At 40.5% G+C, this 20,579-nt stretch overlaps 1 protein-coding gene across 1 annotated transcript; it reads left to right on the top strand.

Annotated features, from left to right (window-relative positions):
- Positions 1-357: 357 nt before the first annotated feature.
- Positions 358-18,813, top strand: LOC306893690 (butyrophilin subfamily 1 member A1-like). The gene is made up of 9 exons (XM_079455641.1): positions 358-475; positions 1,034-1,106; positions 6,203-6,553; positions 7,116-7,391; positions 10,648-10,755; positions 11,131-11,163; positions 11,346-11,396; positions 11,527-11,553; positions 14,561-18,813. The coding sequence occupies exons 2-9, from the start codon at positions 1,049-1,051 to the stop codon at positions 15,088-15,090; spliced, it is 1,434 nt and encodes a 477-aa protein (XP_079311767.1). The 5' UTR covers positions 358-475; positions 1,034-1,048; the 3' UTR covers positions 15,091-18,813.
- The last annotated feature ends 1,766 nt before the right edge of the window (positions 18,814-20,579 follow it).

Raw genomic sequence — 20,579 nt, 5'->3', positions numbered from 1 at the left:
GTTGTGAATGTGACTCTGGATGCTGATTCAGCTCATTTTCGTCTCATTGTGTCTCATGATGGAAAACAAGTGAGATGTGAAGACAAACAACATGAGAGAGAGAAGAATGAAGACAGGACACAAGAACAAGTTTGACATAAAGCTCGGTGTTGAATAAAAGTAATAACACTTCATGTTGTATGACAAAAATCCAGTTTCAGTTTGATTCATTATTTTATAGCCGTTCATCTTACTGACCACTGAAACATTGAGTATCTGTATCTGTCTGGAGATGTCAGTCATAAGCCCTGCAGTTCTCTTCAGTTTCCTGTATATTACAGACAGTAGCTTTACAGTGAGGGAGGAGCCGTGAACACTTCAGGTGAGAAGAGAAAGTGAAACAAAGTGTTCCTGTTCAATCCACAACAAACTCTCATCGACAGATTTTATTCACACACTTCAGACGATCGTAAAAACACCAAATGTTGAGCTGAAGGTAAGAAACAGATTAAATGTAATTGACATTTATAAATATAAACAACACAGATCTGTGCGGTGTGGTTATGCAGAACTGTTCCCTTCAGAATCTTTTCTATCTGGAATATGGCGTCTTTATTCTGAGCTTGTGTTTCCTCATTGACATGATGCTGTTGATCATTCTCTCCTTAAAATATTCATATAAGTGCATCTCACTATCTGTGAATAAGTTCTTAATAAATTCAATTTGTATAAATGATGTTCGATGTTTGAATGACTGCACATGTTTTTCTGATCGTATGATCAGTGTTGAGAAATACAGGATAACATTACAGAAAGAAGTCACTGCTGGTGAATGTTACACTTGATGATGTTGAGAATCCAACTGTGTGTCAATAAATTAATAAACATAAATAACTTAGTTAGTGACTAAGTGTTAACTGACATTTTCATATTAGCCTTTTTTCTAGAAGTAACTTTTATCAGTTTTATTGTATGTGAATGTTATTGTATGTATATGAATAAGGTGAACTGTTGTATTTGTATAAACAGAATGTTTTTGTATATTTTTGAGCAGCTGCGTTTCGGAGTGATGAAGTTCATTTGTGTGATTCTGCTGTTTTTTGCTGGAATAACAGATTCAAGAGCAGGTAATAATACACACATTATAAAAACTGTTTTTAAACTTCGTATAACATCTAAAACGGGTCATATGGCACATGTCATTTTCTGACAAAAGTCCGAAAACAGAATACGTCAGAAATCAAAATAAGTCAGAAAACACACAACAAATCAGTCAAACAGGAAAAGGTTGGTATTTTGTTGGAATGGGACGGCTGCTGCTGATTGGATAAAACTCCTTTCAATCAAGATATCAAGACTTATGTTCATATTTATAAGTGAAAACAAATGATGGCGTCTGTCACTCTCATCACAAGCAACAGGGACACAGATTAAAGTAGGGGAGAGTGGGGTGATTTGTGCCAGGGGGAAGTAGTTCCACCCCTTGTTTTTGGAAAACCATAGAAGAAATTGGTCATGTGACCACATAATTTTGTAAAGCCATCCATTTTACTCATCCTCCAAAGAAGAGACACACGGCATGAGAAGCACATTTTAGCTCAAAAAAAAGTTTTTTGTCTTTCAAAGTAAACTTTTTATGATCAAGGTTTCTTGATTGTAGTGTCTGAACAATTATAGACAAGTTGGAAAAACATTACACACATTTTTTAGTGCTATAGCAGGTGTGGCAGGCATTAAATGAGACAGTCACAGTACTATACAATTTTAGCCCCGGAGGGTGATTTATTGGAGAGGTTTCGTGTAGTGACGACTTCTGGAGAGAAGGCCATGGGGAAGTCGGCGCGTCCTCAATCCTGTGAAATCCTGGGGTGCTCGTGCCTTTAAAAGGGAAGTAGGTGAGAGTCCCGTGGAAGAAAACCGTGCTGCTGCAGATCGTCACTCGCTGGTGTCTGTAAGGGGAAGAAAACCAGAGGTTAGTTACCCGTGTCCCTGCTGAGAACAAGCTCACCCTTTCGTCTTCTTCCTCTGCTTATAAAGGGTGAGCTTGATGGGGATCAGGTGGTGACGATCTGCAGGTGTGGCGGCTTGATTGCGCCGTTGCCTTGGCGACGCTGATTTGCCACTGGCCCTCTCGTCACACAGGCTACACAATGTGTATATACAGTGAGCATGATGTTAGCTTTTCACTGCTGGATCATGCTAGTTTTCAAACTTGTGGGTGTGGGGTGATTTCTGCCAAGAGCCTGGGTTAAGTTGTGTCAGTGGTATAACTCACCCCCACTTATGATTATTTTCAACATATTATTAATTTGTAACTGTACATTGTACTCTTACATTTTAGCACTTCAACTATTTGACATACACACACAACAGTGAAAATAATAGGGCTGAAAAACCGAAAATGAATGAAAATTAGAAGAGAGGGGCTCTGAAAGTGTCCAAACCAACCAAACCAACCAAACCCCCCCCAAAAAAGCGACTGTCTACAGTAGAGAGTGACATCTCCAGCTTTGCAGGTAAAACCAAATCCTATAATTACGTTGGATTGGTGGAGAAGAAAAAAAAGTTTCTAAGGCAAAGTTGTCAGAAGTCTGTGGATGGAAAGCCCATCTTTACATTTAAAAAGAATTATGAACGAGTCATCCCTAGAGATGATGTGCTCAAGGAACTACCCACACCCCATTAACAGGTACAGCCAGAAGGGAGCAGAAGTTTATATTCCCCTGCAGCATTGAGAAGTGGGATGTTAAGGAATAGACAAGATAGCTAGGCCTATTGTGTATTTAATTTTTTGTGTTTTCCCAAAAACTACAAAATATGACTTAATCCAACAGTTTAATAGGGTGACAATATCTAAATAAACCTTACATGATCAATTTTGCATTTCATTTGTCTTGCTTTCATATAGCACTACAGTTCACAACATTAGAATGTTCTGTTTTACTTCAGAAATCACTGGCACAATTTACCCCAGCGTACTCTCCCCAAAGGCACAACTCACCCCGTGTCAGGGTCAAGTTGTGCCACAAGACCACTTTTTTCCCAAAAGCTATATTTCTGAAACAATTGATTTCAGATCCAAAGTTATTGTTCCCAGGGATGCACCACATCCTGAAATATATGTACATTCTCAAGTTGAAGGCATTTCATTCATGGCTTTACTTTGAAGTCACTTTGAGTAAAAACTGGCACAACTCACCCCACTTTCCCCTACATATCATGTTATTTGCTTATATAGTCAGCGTTTGACTGGAGTTCTATTGCTATCTTTGTCTGTCCTTCATCATGGTTTTCACCTGTGCCTCATTTTCCCTGTGTGTATTTAAAGCCCTAGTTTTCTTTAGTTCTTTGATCTGTGTTTGAAGATTAGTTCCCTATCTTGGATTTCTTGGGATTATTTTGTCAATGTGAATAATATTCTTTATATAAAAGTTACTCTCCGGTGTCACGCCGTCTCCATCATCTTCTGGGTTCTAAGGACCTCTTGTGGCTTATTCAGTTAAGTAACGTTTTACCACACTGGCGACCTGAGTTCATGACCGGGTCCTGATATATATTGTTTGTATCTTCTGAGGGTGAAGACGATCATGGATGGTACACAGGTCTTCTTTCAGATGCACTATGTGTGCTGCTCAGGGCTCACGCCGCGCATGCATGCAGAGTGAAACAGAGACGCATCTACTCCTAATGCAAGAAGAGCCTGTTTCAACTTTATTAACAATATTTGGCATTTAAACCTTAATCAATGAATATGCGCTGTATCACATATGCATTTCCTTTCTCGTAACATTAAGCGTCCTGGATATCTTGATTGACAGGAGTTTCGTTTAATCAGCAGTAGCTATCCCATTCCAACAAAATACATACCATTTCCGGTGTGACTGACTTGTTTTGTTTTCAGACTTGTCGATGTGGATTCTGACTTGACTTTGGGTATTTTATTTTGCATTTAGATTTGTTTTTAGTTTTCAGATTTGTTGTTTAGCACTTTCTGGCCACCGTATGAAACACCTTGTGTAACCACACCCCAGCGAATGTACGTCACTTCGTGGTATGACTTGACTAAGACCGCCCAAATGTAAACGCAAGTAAGGTGTGCATCTCATTGGGTCGCCGCAGTCATGTCGTGGAGACGCTGTGTTTCATTGCGAAAAGAAAGCCTCTTTGTTTGCCCTTCCAGAAGATGAGAAAACTAAAAACTAATGGGTACATTTTATCTACAACACTGTTTCAGAACAATCTGAATATTCAAGTGTGTGCAGCGCATTTCACAGATGATTGCTTCACAAACCTTGGAGAGATCAAGACCGGCTGTGCATGAACACTTTTGTTAAAAACCATTACAACGCAAGGACGTGGCAAGCCGAATTAGCTTAAATTGTCCCCAGCGTAACTCGTCGTAATTGCATTTTTACTATTTAAATTAGAGAGCACTATATTTCAATTCTTACTAGTAACAACAATGATTAGAGTTGTTTCCATGTCTTGTTGTTTCCATGTCTCATTGTTTCCATGTCTCGTTGTTTTCGTGTTTCCATGTCTCGTTGTTTCCATGTTTCCATGTCTCGTTGTTTCCATGTCTCGTTGTTTCCATGTTTCCATTTCTCGATGTTTCCATGTCTCGTTGTTTCCATGTCTCGATGTTTCCATGTCTCGTTGTTTCCATGTCTCGTTGTTTCCATGTCTCATTGTCTCCATGTCTAGTTGCCTCCATGTCTCGTTGTTTCCATGTTTCATTGTCTCCATGCCTCGTTGTTTCCATGTCTCGTTGTTTCCATGTCTCGTTGTCTCCATGCCTCGTTGTCTCCATGTCTCGTTGTTTCCATGTCTCTTTGCCTCCGTGTCTCGTTGTTTCTATGTCTCCGTGTCTCGTTGTTTCCATGTCTCTTTGCCTCAATGTCTTGTTGTTTCTATGTCTCCATGTCTCGTTGTCTCCATGTCTCATGATTCCATGTCTCGTTGTTTCCATGTCTAGTTGCCTCCATGTCTCGTTGTTTCCATGTCTCGTTGTTTCCATGTCTCGTTGTTTCCATGTCTCGTTGTTTCCATGTCTCCTTGTTTCCATGTCTCCTTGTTTCCATGTCTCCTTGTTTCGTTGTTTCCATGTCTCGTTGTATCCATGCCTCGTTGGAGACATGTCTCGTTGGAGACATGTCTAGTTGCCTCCATGTCTCGCTGCCTCCATGTCTCGCTGCCTCCATGTCTCGCTGGCTCCATGTCTCGCTGCCTCCATGTCAAGTTGCCTCCATGTCTCGTTGCCTCCATGTCTAGTTGGCTCCATGTCTCACTTCCTCCATGTCTCGCTGCCTCCATATCTCGTTGCCTCCATGTCCCGTTGCCAAGTCCGTCTTGATTGTGTGACGTTGTATCGTGTCTGTAGTTTATTTTTGCCCCCCTTGTGGGAAGTGTTTGTTTTCAGTTTGGGATTTTAATTTTGTTAGTGTTTTCCCCCATCGTGGGTGTTTGTTTTGTGTTCGTATATTAAAGATATGTTAACCCAGTCAGCCGGCCTGCACTTGGGTTCTTCCTCTCGTGATCACGATATTGCTATTGCGGAGCTCTCCAATTCAGTTATTGTCAGATTGCAAAGACAGAGCTCTCTAATCGTAAATATTACTAGTAACAACTGAATAAGATTTCCAATTTAGTGTTTCTTACTGGTAAAATCTGAATTCTGACTAGTTTTAAATTGAATTTGAGGGCTCTCTAATTATTATGCTTACCAGTCAAAATTGAGTATTAGAGCTCTGTAATTTAATTATTTCTAGTAAAAATGCAATTATGACGAGTAAAGCTGGGGACAATTTAAGTTAATTCAGCTTCCCATACATATCCTTAATGGGTTTTTACTAGTAAAAACTAAATTAAAGAGCTCACTAATTTAATTCTTACTAGTAACAATTCGAATAGAGCTTTATGATTGACCAATCATAGCACACCTCGCTTTTCAGTGCGGTAAGCTTTGTAAAAATACACTCTTTTGAACCTGAAATCGTGTATACACATTACATTACATCTATAACAAACAATAATTTTAGTTTTTGCTGTCTTATATGACTCCTTTAGGTCATTGCAACGTGTTAAAACTGACATTTGACATACAATGAAAACAAACTGTAATGATAATGTTTTACATGGACTGTTTCTTATCAACATGCTAAAGCTACACAAACCCAATGACATACTATAAGAGTTCAGACATGTTTTCTGTCTCTTCTATCAGATGGGTTTGATGTAGTTGGACCTTCAGCTCCTGTGATGACTGTATCTGGTGAAGATGTGATTCTGCCGTGTTCTATCAAACCCAACATCAATGCTGTGAAGATGAGAGTCCAGTGGACCAGACTTGATCTCAAAGACTCAATAGTTCATCTGTATAAAGATCATGAAGACATAAACACAGATCAGCTTCAGCCGTACAGAGGAAGAACTCAAGTGTTTAAAGAAGAACTAGAGAAAGGAAACACATCACTCAAACTCTCAAGAGTCCAAATCTCTGATGAAGGACTTTACAATTGTTTCATTCAGTCTGAATCCTGGTATGATGACGTCACTGTTGATCTGAGAGTTGAAGGTAAATAAAACCACTGAACCACTTTTTTTCTTACCTTAATGTGATGCACTGTACCTTTTACAAAAAATGTTTTTCAATCTACAGTTTTTTTAACAAAACTTCTGCAATAAATCCCTGTTACTGTACTTTCACTCTTGTGTTTTGTTTGGTTGAGATGTGTTCCAAAATCTCTTCAAAACCATAAATATTATTTCTTATAATATGTTTGATTCTGATTGGCTAAGCATGATTCTAAGCCCTTATAAAATACCCTAATTTATAACGGCTGACTGCATTACAATAGCCTAAATATTTATTTACTTTATGAAACTTTGCTACTCATATGGAATAACCGTTTTATAAAAGTAGCTTTAATAAAGGTAATGATTAAAAGCTTTTGCTGCTGAAGGAGCTCATCCAATATGGAACTGTTGGACATAATACGATGTTTGTACAAATGACCTATAGGTAAAATTCTTTGGAGGACAGTCTCTGTTTTTCTGTTGTTAGAAGAACAAAAATCAGAAACGTTTGTTTGCAGAAAATGTAATAAACAACTGTTTTTCTTCATTGTCTTGTGTAGCTGTAGGTCGTCTTCCAGTGATCACTGTAGATGGGTTTGATGCTTCTGGTGGTCTTCATCTACAGTGTGAATCTAAAGGCTGGTATCCTGAACCTGATCTTGTGTGGCTCAACAGTGAAGGAGTCACTTTAACATCTGAATCTACAGACACACACAGAGATGACACAGATGGATTCAGTGTGAAACACATGATCACTGTATATAACACTGACACTAAATATCACTGCAGAGTCAGAATGAATCATCACATGATGGAGGCTGAGATCATCACATCCAGTGAGTACAGATTTATGTTCTGTATTTCCTCTGATCTCATGATCATTTCAAGCAGTAGAAAACATGAACATATTCATAACTGAACTCAATATAAATCACTGACATCAGTTAAAGAGGTTTCAGGAGTCTCACGTGATGTTATTTTCATCATTTACTTTAACAGTTTAAAAGCAGATTATTTGATTCAGGAGACATTGTTTTGTTTTCTTCCCCACACAGAAATGAGTCCTTATATATAAACATGATCAGCTGTCTTTAGGGGTCAAATGATGATGATGATGATGATGATTCTTGACATTAAGAAAGTTTGACAGCATCAGATCTTTTGTACATGTCTGATGTTGTTTAACATAGTTCCCTTTCTGTTGGTCTCCCGATGTTGTTTCGAGCCGACAGAGGGGGTTTGACTTGAGAACCAATCGTCTTCTGACTTTAAAAAAAAAAATTGCATGCCGGACTCCGCCCCCGGATATCCGGGTATAAAACGGAGACGGCGTGCTGCATTCATTCACCTTTTGTTCGCATCTGATGACAACTATCAATTGCTGACGGCGTGGTGCAGCGGAGTGCTGGGCGTCTCAGCAGTTCCAGAGGTGTTTTTCTAAAAGAGCAAATTTCTCCGTGGGTGCATACCGTGGGCGGCCACCTGGGGAGGTCGACCAAGTCTTCAGTCCAAAGCTTGTAGGTGTTCGGCATCTCTGATGTCGAAGGCTCACAACACCGAGGGCAAAGTTGCCAGGCATGGCGTTGGAAGAATCATGCAGGACCTTGTCCCTTGAGTGACCGAGGTGACAGCGCGGACCCTGGGCCAGACGATGTCCACACTGGTGGCCCCGGAGACGCAGCAGGCATATCATAATTACGCCTCCCTGCCGTCCCAGACCTAGAGTTGGGCAGCTGTTCTACTTGCATTGAGCGGGCTACGGCCTCTCGTGCAGGGCCAGCAAGCTGGTCCGGCAGACAGTACAACTGCCGTAACGTATATCACCGTCAGGGCGGTCCTCGCTCACGGCAGTTAACGCAACTCGCCCGACTCCTCCTCCTGTAGAGTCCACAACGACAACTCCCCCCTGGGCGATTCCCCTGTCGAAGGACTGTGGAGTCAGCAGGTGACGAAGTCTCTGTTAACCCCACTCATCCCAGGCGACCTGAACCATAGAGCCGACGTGCTCTATCATCAGTCGACGCCTCGCGGAGAGTGGCGGCTCCAGCCCTGCGTAGTTCAGCTCAGTTGGCACCCTCCCTGGACGCCACCCATTGCCCGCTTTGGTACTCCCTGACCGAGGTCCCTCGGGACGGATATCTTGGCGCACAGCTGGCCGCGGGACAAGCGGAAGTACGCTTCCCCCCAGTGCCTTCTTTTGCAGGGGAAGGGAACGTTATGGAATCCGAGACTAGACCTCTTCTCGTCCTGGTGTTCTTCTCGGCGAGAAGACCCGCGGAAATGCTCGATCAGGTACGTGCTGTCCTTCCTGCATAGAGACTGGAGAGTAATCTCTCCCCATCCACGCTGAAGTGTATGTAGTCGCAATAGCTGCTTATCACAAACCAGTTGCTGGTAAGGCTCTAGGGCAGCATGATCTGGTCATTATGTTCCTGAGGGGCGTGAGACCTCCAGAGGCCCCCCCTACGAGCTCTTCCTCATCTTGTGATGAAGATGGCTCTACTACGAGCGCTCGCACCCATCAAGAGGGTAGAGGACCTGAAAGCACTTCCGTATCCGCGGATCCCCTAAAATTCGGGGCGGTGACTCTCACGTGATCCTGAGACCCCGCCCTGGCTACGTGCCCAAGGTTCCCACCACTCTCCTTCGGGACTAGGTGGTGAACTTGCAGGTGCTACCCACTGGGGAGGAAGACCCTATCCCTCCGTGTTGTGTCCGGTACGCGCGCCGCGCCTCTGCCTGGACCGCACGCAGAGCAGGAGCTCTGAACAGCTCTTTGTCGCACCAGTGAGGGCACACTCCACTCGGGGTGTGGCCTCCTTGTGGGCGCCTCTCTGGCAGACATCTGTAGAGCTGCGGGTTGGGCTACGCCCGACACCTTCGCAGGGGTTTACAACCCCCACATGGAACCGGTGTAAGCCTGAGTCTTGTAACATGTGAGACCGGCGGCCGGTAGGGCGTAAGCCTGCGAAAGCGCCTTCCCCCTCCTAGGCAGGTCAGTGCGCTATTTTGCCTCACTTCTTTCCCCTCTGAAGAATAATAGGCATTCCATTCATCACTAAGCCCGCCATGGCGGCAGGCTGGGCGGAGCAGCCCCTCAGCTGAATTGTCACGCATAGCAGCTCTAACTGGACCTAGTGCCCCACACGTAGTAATCCCCCAACAGGGCTGTTCTGTCTGATGTATCCTCATGAGATGTTTCCCCACGTGGTGACCCATGACCTTCTCCAGGTGGACATCCACCTAGCGGTACTTCAGTCCGCGCATTCCTCCCATGAGTTCTCCCCTACTGGCGAGACCATGTTGGTGTCTCCACTATTCTCCTCCCTACGGCGGGAATTGGGCTCCGTAGCACATATCCCCCCGAGGGAACAGCGCTTCCCCGGTGGCCCTACGGAGGCTTCTCGCAGTTAGAGAAACAAGGCCTCCGTCTGTGGTCGACGGCAGGGGCCTCTCATCTTTGCCAAAGCTCTAGGAACCCCTGTCCACCCACTGGATGGTTACAATTTTGCGCTAGTGCTCACGTCTGACACACCCAGGCCAGTCAGCGTCGCTGCGCTAGAGATTGTGACGCGGCACAGAGCTGTGGCGTTTTCCATAGGAACCCCATCTGTCGGCTCGACACAACGTCGAGAGACCGACAGAAAGGGAACGTCTCGATTACGTATGTAACCTCCGTTCACTGATGGAGGGAACGAGACGTTGTGTCCTTTCTTGCCGCAATACTTGCCGTCCGCTGCAGCAATCAAGAGTCAGCACAAAAGATGAATGAATGCTGCACGCCATCTCCTTTTTATACCCGGATATCCGGGGCGGAGTCCGGCATGCAAATTTCATTCGCCAATTTTCATTGGCCTTTTCAAAATAGTCAGAAGACGATTGGTTCTCAAGTCAAACCCCATCTGTCGGCTCGACACAACGTCTCGTTCCCTCCATCAGGGAACAGAGGTTACATACGTAACTCAGACGTTTGCACTGCACTTGAGTTTACATGTAAAATATTGCAGTAAAAACATTGTGTAATTGTTTATATTTAGAATGAAACTGAGTTATTTTAGACTGTAAACATTGAGTCTCAGTTTTGTTTTACAGGTAAATTGTTTCACTCTTGGAGATCTTCAGTGATTCTGATATCAGCTGCTGTTGTTCTCAGTGTGATCGGTGTGATACTGATCACTGTGTTTGTCTGTAAAAAGAGAGGTAACATTCATGTGTTTTATCATATTTAATATGTACAAATACTGTATAGTGTGTAGATAGTCAGAAACGTTGTTTATGTCGGCATTGAGCATCTCATGGAGTGTGTGTGAATGATGTTTGTCACAGTTTTAAAAGCAACTTTATATAGGTTTAGATTCATCTTATCTTCAGCTAAACACACATTTGAGATGTTTAACTTCTCAAGTTTTATGATCTGTGCTGGAAACTAAACTAAACACACAATATACAGGGTCAATACAGGAAAATATACAAACACCATCATCACATGAGAGCAAATCTTTGAATAATAATATAGTGTGTTTGTTATTCCTGTTGTGAAGTCGTAATATCATTTCAATGCTGTTTTCTCTTTAGAACTACAGAGAGAGAAACAGAGAATACTGAATGGTAATTTTATCTCTTGGCTTTTTAAGTGATTGACAATTTGTTGTTTGGTCAACTGAGTTTTTAATGATTCAAATATGAAATATGATATCTTATTTAAATGTTTATGTTTGTTCAAGTTTCTTTTGTATTTTCTGTTTTCTAGATTTTAATTCAGTTTATTCTTTACATTAAATTTTCCACAGAGCGTGAGACTTACACTCTTACACAGAGAGAGAAGAGGACTGTAGAAAGCGGTAAATTGATTTTAATGTCTTTATTAATTTAATTTATACATTATTAAACATCTTATATATCTGTGTTATCGATCATAAGTATAATTCTGTTGTGGACTCTGTATAACTCAATACTGTCTGTGTGTTTTAGTGACTTCACTGTTAAGAAAACATGCAGGTAAGTGAAAGTTTGATCACATGACTCAAGTGTTTTAGATCTACAGCTGTTACAGGTGATTGTTTGTGTCTCAATGTGAAGTGAGCTATAGGATCTTTATCAGCGTCTGAACATGTGAACATGATTTACTGATTCAGCTCCTGATAGAGACACAGAGATACTTTATTAACTGACCATCAAACCTCATAAATCTGATGTGAACTGACGTGAGATAAGAATCATAAAGCCCAGAACTCAGATTTATCCTAGAAATGTTTCACAATAATTCATTCACAAACAGTGAAATAAATGCATGTGCTCAATGCATAAATACAGATATGTGTAATGTAGTTTTATGTGTAATGTAAGAAGTTCTTTTTGAAACCATTTATTTTAAAGCTTATTTTAATGCAGTTTAAAATGCTTTGAGGTTCTGAGTTTGGAGATGAAGGTTCTTGAGAAACCAGCATGATCTCATGGGATTTATATGTATTTTATGAGGTGTTTTATTCTAATGAATTCATGGGATGTGAATTGTACAAAAGCATCAAATCATTAGATAAAAGCAAAGCTAAATTCTCACCCCTGACACCAGCGTCAATGAGCCGAAGCTTTTGTGAGATTATGAGAAGAAAAGAAAACATCAGTTAAATTCACATTTATTTCTAAAGCACTTTTTACAGTATTCCATTGATACACAACAGCTGTACAGACAATACATTTGATAAAGACATAAGAAAATAAAACTTTTGACTACGCAAAATAAAGGAAAATGATAATAAATCACATATTATTTCATAACTTCCAGAGGACATACATGAGCACTACTAACTAACTAATGTTATCTGAATATTCTATTATAAAAATGTCATACAAAACTAAATCTAAGGACTAAATGCTGACTTCTGAATGTCAAGATGACTGAATTAATGACAACTGCATCAATTTAAACCATTGAAAATAAATCAGTTATTTAAGCTCATGTTAACTTGAGTCAGTTGTTCAGAAAGGTACTTTAGATCCGTCCATTACAAACCTGATTTTTCTTTTATGTTCGTCTTTTTCACACCCAGACAAATAACTGGGGAGAGACGTAAGAGAACGCTTGTCATCATTTCATCTGAAGGATTGAACACTAACACTTTATTACTCTATGACAGAACTATTAAGACTAAGAAAGTATTTACTTGTTTCATGAGATTATTACTCATTTGGCCGCACAGATAGCAGACATGCTGTTCCAGATCACATGGAAATGAGCCAAAAAAGATTATTGAAGAATGAGACAATTATAAACTAATCCATAAACTGTCCATTATCATCATTACACTGATAAATGAAGCCTATTGGACAGTTTTATTCAAAGTGATATTAGTAAAGTTTGTGTGTGTTAATACATGTTAGCAGTCTCACAGTAAACAAACCAAAGACAACAGTGACAAGAAACCAAAAGAGACAAATCTTGTGAGTAATAGACCCCACTACAACTACAAATATTAGATTCTACAGATCCAAGATTAGAGTTCAGTTCTTTAGTGCTCGCTTTCACAGACAAGACTTAAACCGATAGAGTCTTAACTTCAAATATCTTTCAATGACGTCTTAAAATATGTCAGTGCTGTTGTTTTGTCTTAAGATGCACAGCAGTAATGTTTTTAATAAGCATTTTTATAAAAGCTCATTCTAGTTTAATGCCTAGTCCTGATTTAAGACAAACCCTGTCTGTTAAACCGGACTGAGAGGTCTCGCTAGACCGCTGGAGACCACTACAGACCCCTGCAGACCACTGCAGACCACTGCAGACAACTGCAGACCACTGCAGACAACTGCAGACCACTGTAGACCACTGCATACCACTGTAGACCACTGTAGACCACTGCAGACCACTGCAGACCACTGCAGACAACTGCAGACACTGTAGACCACTGCAGACCACTGCAGACACTGTAGACCACTGTAGACCAATGCAGACCACTGTAGACAACTGCAGACCACTGGAGACCACTGCAGACCTATATCATACTCCATTCAACATCAAAGCCCCATTATGATCTTATCCTGACACCAGACTCCTTCTGATCTACTGGAAATAAATATTTCTGAAGAATTTATTAAGAAATCAGTTTATTTTACCAGGCAGAATCAAACACAGAATATAATTCAGTTTCAGTTCATATTAATAATCATCAATATATAAAAACAGATCAAATTCACTCATATCTGGCAATAGATATACACACAAACAATAGTGTGTGAAGTTCTGGTTTCAGAATGCTTCTTGAGTCTTTTGTAAAGTCACATTCACACATGAGACAAAGAGTCACAAAAGACTCAAAGACTGAAACTGTGATGTTGACGCTCTATAAAAACACACCAGAACAACACTGTAGATTTACTCTTAAAGTCTTAAAGGAATATTTCACCCAGAAATGAAATGAAACTCATCATTTACTCATCCTGATGTCATCTTAGATGTACACGTCTTCTTCTTTTCTTCATCTGAACACAACTGGACTCATAATAATCTCAATCTGTGACTCTTTCTAGAGTTGTATTGACACTGAATAGTGTCTCATATCTGTCAGGATTGTGTGTTTGTTGTTTTATGATCCACAATCACACTCAGTATTGATCATCTGTCTCACATGACTGATACTGTATGATGAGAACACAACCAATCATTCACAATCTGAGAACTTTATGATGAAATACACTTTATATGAGACAGAAATATAACATGAACATGTCGACTTAAATGTGTTTCTCTTGTTGTTCTTGTCATGATGAGTTTGTTTATCATCTCTGTTAGTTTGATCTTTTATTATATATCAGTTCATGTACTGTGATTATGTTTTGTTTCTAGAAAAGCACAAACTAATATTCTTATTCTCATCATTATGACATCATTCATGTGTTAAACAGACTAATATTCTCATCATTATGACATCATTCATGTGTTAAACAGACTAATATTCTCATCATTATGACATCATTCATGTGTTAAACAGAATTCTTCATATTTTAACAGTGAATGTGATTCTGGATGCTGATTCAGCTCATCCTCGGCTCATTGTGTCTCCTGATGGGAAACAAGTGAGATATGAAACAGAGAAGAATGAAGATACAGGACAAAACAAGTTTGATAAACGTCTCTGTGCTGTTGGAAATGAAGGATTCTCTTCAGGGTGTTTTTATTATGAGGTGCAGGTGAAGGGGTCAAATTGGTGGCGTGTGGGTGTGGCCAAAGAATCTGTGAAGAGGACAGGTTGGATCAGACTGTATCCTCAGTATGGATACTGGACTGTGGTTTTGTATAATAACAGTTATTATGCTGATGAGAATCTTATTGATCTTCCTCTGAGTGTGAAGCCTGAGAGGATCGGTGTGTTTGTGGATTATGAGAAGGGTCGAGTCTCATTTAATGATGTGAAGTCCATGTGTCATATTCACTCTTTTACTGATCAATCTTTCACTGAGAAACTATATCCTGTTTTCTCTTTGGGTTATGAATCATATAACAGCTCTGGTTCACTCATCATCTGCAGTGATCTCTCATGAGATCTGATAAATATCTGATCTGAATATAAAGGGAAGAGAGAATAACAGACAGAGAACAGAATAAACATGTTCATGAACAACAGGATCTTTGTTGTAAATTCTGGTTCAGGATTATTGAAGAGGAATAACCTCTTGAGATGAACCATCTCATTTACATTACATCAGCAATCATGTTATCAGTAGGACAATACATCAAGGTCATTCTTCCATCGTTCACAATAGACCTGATAAAGTGATACTTTATGTCTATGTGTTTGTATCTCCGTCTGTTTATAGGGTTTTTGGCAAGAGCAATTGTTCCCTAATATTCCTCACTACAGTTTGATTTGACTTTTATTTCATTCAATTTATTGTCATTACCCACATACAAGTACAGTGCAACGACATGTATTTTTAGAAGAAGATAAAGCATAACATGGGGAAGGTGAGGAGAAAAACATGTACACAATACACCATAGACAAGACTTGCAACAGGGATAAGTAATCCAGTTCCAACAAGCAGCCATCTGATTCTGCTGCCATGGTGGCGCCGTATACAGACCCACTTGTCAGGCTGGCGGGTCAAAGTGACCGCCCTCGAGTGCTGCATATGTTTGTGTGTGTGATAGTCTGTGTGATAGTCTGTGCAGGTGTTTCAGTAGAATGGGGGAGGGACACAAGAGCGTCTCTCCGTACTGCTCCACTCAGGGTTGAATTCCAGCAGCAGCCTTGGCCAAGGCTGATACGGGGGAGTCGAAAAAGATAAGATTGATTGTTTTGTCTTGGGGCGAGCAACCGCATTCCATTTCCACGGCTACTCTCTTTGTCCATTTTGGTCTCCAACAATATCAATTTTCCTTTGCAAAGTCGTGAGCTTCTCCGTGATAGAATCCATATTGCGGTTACTGGTCTCATTTCCAGAGCCGACCGCTCTTCCCACGACTTCCATCATAACGGGCAGCCTTGAGACTTTTGAGAGCTGTTACCGTTTTCTTAATTTCTCGATAACAAACGGCACAGCCTAATCCAATCAGCATAATACCTGTTATCATGGTTCCGAATAGGTAGATATCTTCAATGTCCTCCACGGAAAGAGGAGCCAGACACACGATCCGCCATCTCTCCCAGGCGTCCATCGTGGACGCCTGGGAGACGTTCTGCGAACATTCCGTCAGGGCAGACAGGTTCCCCCGAACCCAAACTTCTCGTCGAGAAGATGGTGTCAATAGCGTTGAGAGACCAGCTGATCAGATCCATAATTTCACTTGTAGAGCAGTGCAGAGAGAATCTCTCAATAGATGATACGAGACGAGACACAAGATCAGCAGGAAAAAAAGGGGAGGACGGGAGCAAGGAAAATGCGACGGCCTCCGTTGAGAGAGTGAAGAGAAAAGTTTGCGTGTATTTGTAGTTATCTATACCTCCCAGTATCTGTTCTAGGTATAAACACTCTGGTATGGTTGAAGCGAGTGCCATATATTCCGCTTCGCAGGTGGATAGCGCCACAGTTGGCTGCTTTCTAGTCTTCCACGAGACTAGAGAGCTGTTTTGGCTTAGATTCACACAGTACCCCGTAGTACTGCGTCCGTCACTGGTATCAGCTGCCCAGTCAGCATCACTGTAGGCTTGTATACCTAGTTTCTCACGGTCGTTTCTCCTAAAACTTAACCCTTTCCCTGCTGTACCTTTCAGATACCTAAGCACGTGCTTCACAGTGACCCACTGTTCTTCTGTATGTTCAGCAAAATGCTATGATAACCTGCTCACTACGAAACTCAAATCGGGTCTGGTGCAAGTAGTCAGGTATATAAGACTTCCCACAGCTTCTCTGTACATTCGGACATCTTTCATCTTTACTGCATCGTCAGTATACACTAACTTTTGCTCGCATGGTGTTTTTCTAGTCCTACAGTCTTGCATATCAAAACGCTGTGGTATCTTGTTAGTATACTTTTCTTGTGTCATATGGAAATATACGAACACTGTGCTCGAGTTATCGTCAGTGAATGATTGCACATATTTGTAAACGTCTATCGACTCTGTTGCTACTGGACCTGCAAGGTCTGTGTGTACCATCTGTAAAGGAGCATTGGCTCTGGTATCAGGGTCCCTATTTCTGGTTTGGGCAAACTTTCCCTGAATACACACCTCACACTCTTGTTCGGGTTTGCCTGTTTTACCCTTGATCTGCACAGTGCTGTGATGGCAGTCTCGCTCGGATGATATAGTCCATTACACTTTCATCATTTGACTTTTGAAGCGATGTCAACATGGTGTATAAGCTGATTATCCGGGGCTTTCCCCTCCGTGCATAATATTCTCTCAATATTTCCAGAGCTTTTCTTCCGTTATTGGGCGCATCCCTCATAATTAACGAGAGGCTTTTATCATCTAACAGTAAAATCAATTCGGCATATGTGTCAGCATTTTTCTTTGCATCCGCTGCTATCTCAGCTTCCGACTGCGGTGCTTTTAGCACCGTGTCCTTTAACCCTGATAAATGTCCCAACATTTTGGTCTCCCAAATCTCATACTTCGTCGTATCTCCGTTGAATGTCAGTCGAGGCAAACTGTACGCCCTCCGTTGTTCCGCCATGTTAGCACACAATTCGTCGCAACTTTCTAAACGGTGGAAAACAACAAACTTGTCCTCCGAACAACTCCTGGACCCATAACCTGTTGAGTTTTGTTAAACTTTTGATGCAGTTAGCGTTGGGTTCGGGAAAAAAATAACCGAGAGATGGATCATCTTTAGCCGCTCTTGGCATATTTATTTTTCTTTAGTTGCTGACACATCAGTCTCACGGTCAGACAGCCATCAGTAAGAGAACCGTAAAACAACTGGGACAAACATAACTCAAACGCGTCTTCTGTGGCTGACACTTTAGTGCCCCCTTGTGGCACACACATATACAAAAATACAGACGAGTACAGCATTACATAAATATACAGCTGAGGACATGAACATATTTTAACACAAACATTCACTTCTGTTCAAAAGTCTAGAGTCGCTCATTCTTTACATGTTAGGATAAAAGTGAACTTTCTAAACTAGATCAACACAAATATAACTCTGGGGATTGAGGTTTTTACCACAGACAATGAAAACAAACTGACCAAAATGAAATGAATGTTGTATCTGCTGAAATATGTTTTTGTCATTTTATCAAGTGGTTTCTTAAGGACTTGCCCTGAGATGAGAGGGACACTTCACACAGAAGTTTCATTTTTGGTGGTAATTTTCCTGTGAGGCAAACTCCTCAAGATTTAAAAATTTAAGGTTACGAGAATCATTTCAGTTAAGAGATCCTAAACTTCTGATCAGTGGTGTATATTGTCACTTTTGATTTGATCAAATTTAATTCTTTATTTAGGAGTTTAGAGTTTGGTTGTTTACCTTACTGTGGTATTTTGGAAAGATTTTTACAGTTTTAAATCACCTCTCTCACTATACAGATACAAAGACACGGAGAACGAAAAACAAGGGCATCAATAGCTCAAGAAAAGTCAGAGGATAATGAATTTTATAAGAGATTGTCAATATTTGTATGGCCCAGTACGTGAGATAGTGACAACACCGGACACAGAATGAAAAATATATAATGTGGGTATTTTATAACGTGGGTATTTTATTCCAGACTGCACTTGGAACGGCGCAGCGTTAATTAAGCAAAGTTTCAGGAACTTAAGAGTAGAAAGGTTTGTGTAAAGTGAGTGAAATCAATAAAGTTTGCTTCTCACATCAAAATGAGTCTCTCTATTTTTCTTGTTATCAGTTACAACATTAATTGACTCAATCACACAAACTAGGCTAGCTAACATAGACAACAGTAGCAGCCTCTCATTCTAGAAAACAAATGCACAAATAATTATAACATTTGTCAGCACAGAAGACCAGGAAAAGGCTATGCTACATGCAAAATTCCCGGCAATGAAATTAGAAATTACATTGAGTATTTGCAATACCTTTCAAAAATGATTAAACAATTTAACACCTAGTCTTACATCAGCAAATAAACACTTGTACAACTTCAAACATTAAATGAATGATATTCAAACTTACTTTTCATCACCACTCTATAACCTGTAAGCGCTTTCACATTGAATGACACACTCGATTTTCCCTCTGATGTTTCACACTCGCCCCAGACACACACTGAGGGCCTACACAGAAAACTCTTCTCCCCTCTTAATTAGGCAAAATAACCACAAATCAAAAACACTGGATTACATCAAATTATACACAAAATAATCTTAACGTTATCCTGGTATTGGTGATAGTTCATCACTTACGCTTCGATAAGAGTTGTGATTTCCCCACACAGAAATGACCATCAATCACCATTAATCAACACAATACACAGCCATCCGGCCAGCAAACACTGAGGAGGACTTCACAAACTACTAAAAGTGCATATTTCTCACTATTGTGGTTATATCATCGACTTTTGTGGCCTTGATTCGACAATGAGCATCATCCGAAACACGTTGGGAAATCGCGCTGCTCTCCTCAGATCACTCTCGCGACACTTCCATACAGTGGCGTTTCTTAAAGGGCCAGCGTAACATTCCATCCATGGATGAGAAAAGCACTAAAACATTTTATATGTGCAGTTCACTTCACCAAGGGCTTTCATAACCAGTCCAGTGATTGACTTTAGTAACTTTTGACCTGGTTACATTTGTATTAATGATTTTAATATCAGTCTTACATTGTTTGCTATTGAAGTATCTGATTGAAATGGTTATGGTTAAACAGCACAGAACAATCTTTCTTTAGCTTATTAAATGAATGATGTCACATGTTACATCTTGTGAAACATTTACAGTTTAAGAATGTAAAAGAACAGGTTTAGTTTCAACAACTGATCAAGTCGCAGATGCCGACAGTTCGAGATGGGAAAAAAACACCAGTTTGTTCAACTTAAATGGCATCACTCAAGTTAAAAACGAAATAAATAAGTACTGTACACACGCACGCACACACAGACACACACACAGACACACACACATACACAGGCACACACACAATCGCATGCACACACACACACACGCACACACTCACAGAATGGTTTTCTCACCCTGTTGATCTGCTAGAATAACCTGAAGGCTTTGACATTCATTCAGTTGAAAGTAAAACTAGTATAAACTACAAAATTAATGAAGTATAAATAGGCTACTAAGGTACAGAATAAATTATGTTTGTTTGTTAATAATCCATATGGTTGTTCAGCATTTCACATTCCCAGGTATTAACATGAGTGTGAGTATTTGTTGGAGGTACTGGAGGGTAAATAGTGTTTATAATAGAAAAAGGTTATTATATTTATTTATTTAGATTTGTTTTGCTCCACAAGTTCTGAAAGTACTTCCTTGTGACAGTATGATTTGTTAGTGTAAATACTAATGTACATAATAATTTATGTTAATAAAACGTTTGGTTGTTCAGCATCACACAGTCTCAGATTTTAATTTTTTGAGATTATACAGTTATACTAGCTCTTTAGGGA

Source organism: Barbatula barbatula (assembly GCF_947034865.1).
Source record: "Barbatula barbatula genome assembly, chromosome: 5".
Taxonomy (NCBI): Eukaryota; Metazoa; Chordata; class Actinopteri; order Cypriniformes; family Nemacheilidae; genus Barbatula; species Barbatula barbatula.
Note: the sequence above shows the minus strand (reverse complement) of the source record. Positions and strands in the feature narration are given on the sequence as shown.

Coding starts and splice junctions, on each gene's coding strand:
- LOC306893690 (XM_079455641.1), top strand. CDS start 1,049: ATGAAGTTCATTTGTGTGATTCTGCTGTTTTTTGCTGGAATAACAGAT. Junction 7,392..10,647: donor GGCTGAGATCATCACATCCA/GTGAGTACAGAT, acceptor TTTGTTTTACAG/GTAAATTGTTTCACTCTTGG. Junction 11,554..14,560: donor ACTGTTAAGAAAACATGCAG/GTAAGTGAAAGT, acceptor ATATTTTAACAG/TGAATGTGATTCTGGATGCT.